Source organism: Dryas octopetala, chromosome 1 (genome assembly GCF_963921425.1).
Source record: "Dryas octopetala chromosome 1, drDryOcto1.1, whole genome shotgun sequence".
NCBI classification, from domain to species: domain Eukaryota; kingdom Viridiplantae; phylum Streptophyta; class Magnoliopsida; order Rosales; family Rosaceae; genus Dryas; species Dryas octopetala.
Window position 1 is genome coordinate 6,246,279 of NC_141366.1, and position 3,952 is coordinate 6,250,230.

The following is a 3,952-nucleotide window of genomic DNA, read 5'->3' on the forward strand; positions in this document are numbered from 1 at the left end:
TTTCTCAATTTCTTGCTTCTTCAAAATCAAGAAAGCCAGAGAGAGAGGGAGGTGTGGAGTTTGAAATGGTGGATAGGGATGGGATTTTGAGAATTGGGGGGTTTTGGGGGACTTTTAAACTTTGGCTCGGTGCAACGGTCATCAGTGTAGATTCGGAACCGAAGCTAGATACTTGGTACTTGTTAAGCCCAATTTTTCAGTGCGGTTATTCCTTTGGTTTGATTATTGTTAAAAACTGAACGATGGTTACTTTTTGTTGAGAGAAACTTACATGCATCGGTGGCACTGAGGTGACATTTCAGTAAAGAAAAAAGTTGGACAAAGGATGGGTCTTATTTATGCCCACCATTTTCTCCGCATTGGATGCCACCTCAGTAGCACTGTTGTAGCCAAATTTTTTTCTTTTATTTTGTTTAGCATCGAGTCAATAAAATTGTGACATCTGGCAATGATTGAATAGACTATGTGTCATATGCTGACATGGCGTGTCGACTCAATATATTTGTGACATCTGGCATCGAGTTGAGCACAAATTGTGAACTTATATATAGATAAGCTCCCACCAAAAACCAAACAAAATATACTAGCTCCGCTAGTCTTGCCTTTCCTTCTACAGTGTAGCAAATTACTCTGCTCTGTCGCTCTTGAATGGAAGGAGCTAACATATGGGTTTTCAAATTTGGTTTAATGCTTCAACCACTCATAATTAGGGGTGAGAATGGGTCGGGTCGGTTGCATATCGGTCAAACAACCAACCCGATCCAACAAGGCCGATAATGTAATTTTGACAACCAACAACCGACCCACCTATTATAGGTTGGTTGCGAGTCGGTTGTCGATAAGGCCGATATAGGTGGGTCGGGTGAAATTATTAGACCAATATTTGATCAATTTCAAAACCAACATCCGACCCATTATTGGTTCAATTGTCCCTTGGGTCAGTTGTTGGTAGAAGTATCGATTGACCAATAATGAGTCGGTTGGCTAATAATGGCCAGTAAAACCGATCTATTCCCACCCCTACTCACAATGAATCCATATCATATGATTCATACCTCAATTTAAAAAGTACAACATGAAAAATGCTACAAATTCTAATTTTTTCTTAATTTACATAGCACATAATATGACGAAATTAAATTATCACAATAACATATTGAAAAAAGAAGAATTATCACAATTAAAAGAAAATGACACCAAATCATCACCATTTCTATATACCTCACTTACCCAACACAAATTTACAATTCTTTATTATTTGTTTCATTTTAATCATATATAAAGAACATTGTCATTTTAATCAAATTACAGATTTGGTTCACTTATTTTATATATAGTTTAATTTTGATCTATGATCTTTTTTAACTTATGTTTTGGTTTATTAATTGTTACTTGTTCAATAAAAGTCCAGATTTATTTTCTCAAATTTGTTTCGCCTACCCTATCAAATTTTAGTCAAATTCAGCAAACATATACTTGTTTTAAAGTTATGCATCTCCTCTTTACAACCATATAAAGATCATTCAAATTGGAGTTCTAAAACTCAAGATAAATGTTTCCAAAGTAGGGTACCTGAAACTACCAATTTTGCGTAAAATTTTTTTCAAATTTTTTAAACTTCACCAAACTTCAATTCTCTTTAATTCTAATACTCTAAATTGGTTTCTATGACTAAGAAATGATAAAAATATAACTTATACTTCAATTATAATTGAAGAAAATACAACCAAAATGATTTAAAATCATAATTTAAAAAGAATCGTAGACCAAAATTGAACTAAGTATAAAATAAGTAGATTAAAATTAAACTTAAAAAAAATCGTGGACCAAAATTGAACTAAATATAAAATAAGTGAATCAAATATGTAATTTCCTCCAAGAATTATTAAGGCTCGGGGGCATTGGTCAAATCCTGGAGTATTTTATATTTCCCCTAATATTAATCAAATTTTGGCTAGATCCAAGTCCATAATGTAAACAAAAGGATTTGAAATAAGATTGACTTATATTCAAATTCAAATATATTTTATCGTGAAATGACCGGATTTGGATTATATTCCAACTATATATTAGACTTGACTTATCAATTTATATCCGATTCATATTAAATTTGGATTCCAATTCAACCTATTTAAAGGTCAAGTCCCAAATGTTGTAGACTTTGCACACTGACCCAAAATTTTAAGGGTATTTTAGTATTTCCATTGAATTAAAAGAGCATTTGAGTATTTTGAGTTTGAGTCTACTTACGGTTTTCTTGGTTAGTATTTGTTATAAACTTTTTTAACTAGAAAATTAAAACCTAAGAACTCCTAACATAAGTGCCTAACAAGTAACAACCAACTCCAAGGCAATCAAAATCAATGACATGATAAATGGGAGACAAAATAGAGTGTCCTTATCATCAATATAATGACCCAAGGAAGCGAAGGTGATTTGCTACAAAATTGGCCTCTCGACTCTACTTCATCAAATAAGGCCAAGCAATTAAAGTTGTTATATCTAGCAGTTTACGATCGATAGTTATTTAAACTTTGGACAAGAAACATAGGTTAATTAGTATTAAAGGGTCCCAAAGGAGCATCTTTGAAAGAAGAATGAATACCCATATTAACCTGGTGTGAAAGCAAAAGGTTAAATGAACAACACCATAACGAAGGTGCATAAGATGGCCATCTTGGTCCAACACGACCAACACTCCAAAACTCCTCTTCCAAATGGAAAAAAGTCGCGCAGACTGTTAATGCGTGGTCTTAAGATGATCAATGGCGATAGGTTCGATTTCAGCCCCAGCTCATCAACATCAACATCAACATCAACATCATCATCATCATCATCATCATCACCATCATTACCCTCGTCATCACCCTCTCCAGACCCACCAGCAATAAACTGCTTCACAGCATCCCTCATATCCTCACAGCAATCAAAATCATAGCCATCAAAAAATTTCAGCAACCTCCGCAGCTCCCGGTCCGCCATGTCATCAATAAAGGGTCGGACCGGAACCGCATTGTCTGGTTGAAAACAATAGGAATTGGGATTATCATCGACGATGACCAAGCGTCCCATGTGCCTTCCCAAACCGGCCAAGTCCTTCACGAACCGCCCACCTACCTCTCTACACGAGTCCCTGTACAGGCTGTGCGAGATCACGCGCTTCCGGTCCAACCGGTCCAGCACCAGCGACGCGTACTCCCTCAGCCCCGCCGTGAACACCACCACCTCGTACTTCTTCGCCAGCTTCTCCAGAAACTCGTCCACGCCGGGCCGCTTCAGAACATAGAATGTCAGCACCTTGCCGCCGATTGTGGGCCGCACGATGAAATCGTACCTCTCCGGCGGCGGGCCGGCCACGGCGTGCACCAGGGTTTCGTCGAGGTCGAGAAACACGGTCCTCTTGAGCGGCGAACCCGAGTTTTGGCATTCGGGTGGTCGAGCGTCGCGGGTTTGGGTTTTCTGGAGGATCTTGATGCCTTTGCCGTTGCCGATACGGGTGAGCACGACGGAGGAGGCGGCAGATGCGATCTTCTGGATGGAGCAGTCGCGGCGGTGGTGCCGCCATATGCTGCGGCAGCCCTTGATGGATATGGATTTGGTTGCGGGTTTCTTCGACACCATTTGATTCTAAATTTGCAAATGATTCGAATAAGTATAATTAAGGTTCAATGTAAATTTTAAAAAATTAAAGTAGTGCGGAATTTTGATTGTGAGAATTACGGGTGGGACATTTTTAAATCTTGGTTCGGTGCAACTGCCGCCAGTGGAGGTTCGGAACCGAAGCTAGTTGTTGTTTGTTAATTGTTTGGGCTAAGAGTGGTGAGTTTGTTTGAGCTTTGGTTTATTTTGGTTAGGATATGGTTTGCTTGGTTGGTTGGCTTCTCTGGCTGCTGTGATGTTCTTTTCTGCGTTACTATATCAGTCTATCACTATTCAGTGTCCACTTTTACAT

The 3,952-nt window shown here is 38.4% G+C and overlaps 1 protein-coding gene across 1 annotated transcript; it reads right to left on the reverse strand.

The window, feature by feature from the left end:
- Positions 1 to 2,634: 2,634 nt before the first annotated feature.
- LOC147297018 (uncharacterized) lies at positions 2,635 to 3,621 on the reverse strand. The gene has a single exon (XM_086229911.1). It carries the CDS (start codon positions 3,619 to 3,621, stop codon positions 2,635 to 2,637), a length of 987 nt encoding a protein of 328 aa, XP_086086037.1.
- Between the last annotated feature and the right edge of the window lie 331 nt (positions 3,622 to 3,952).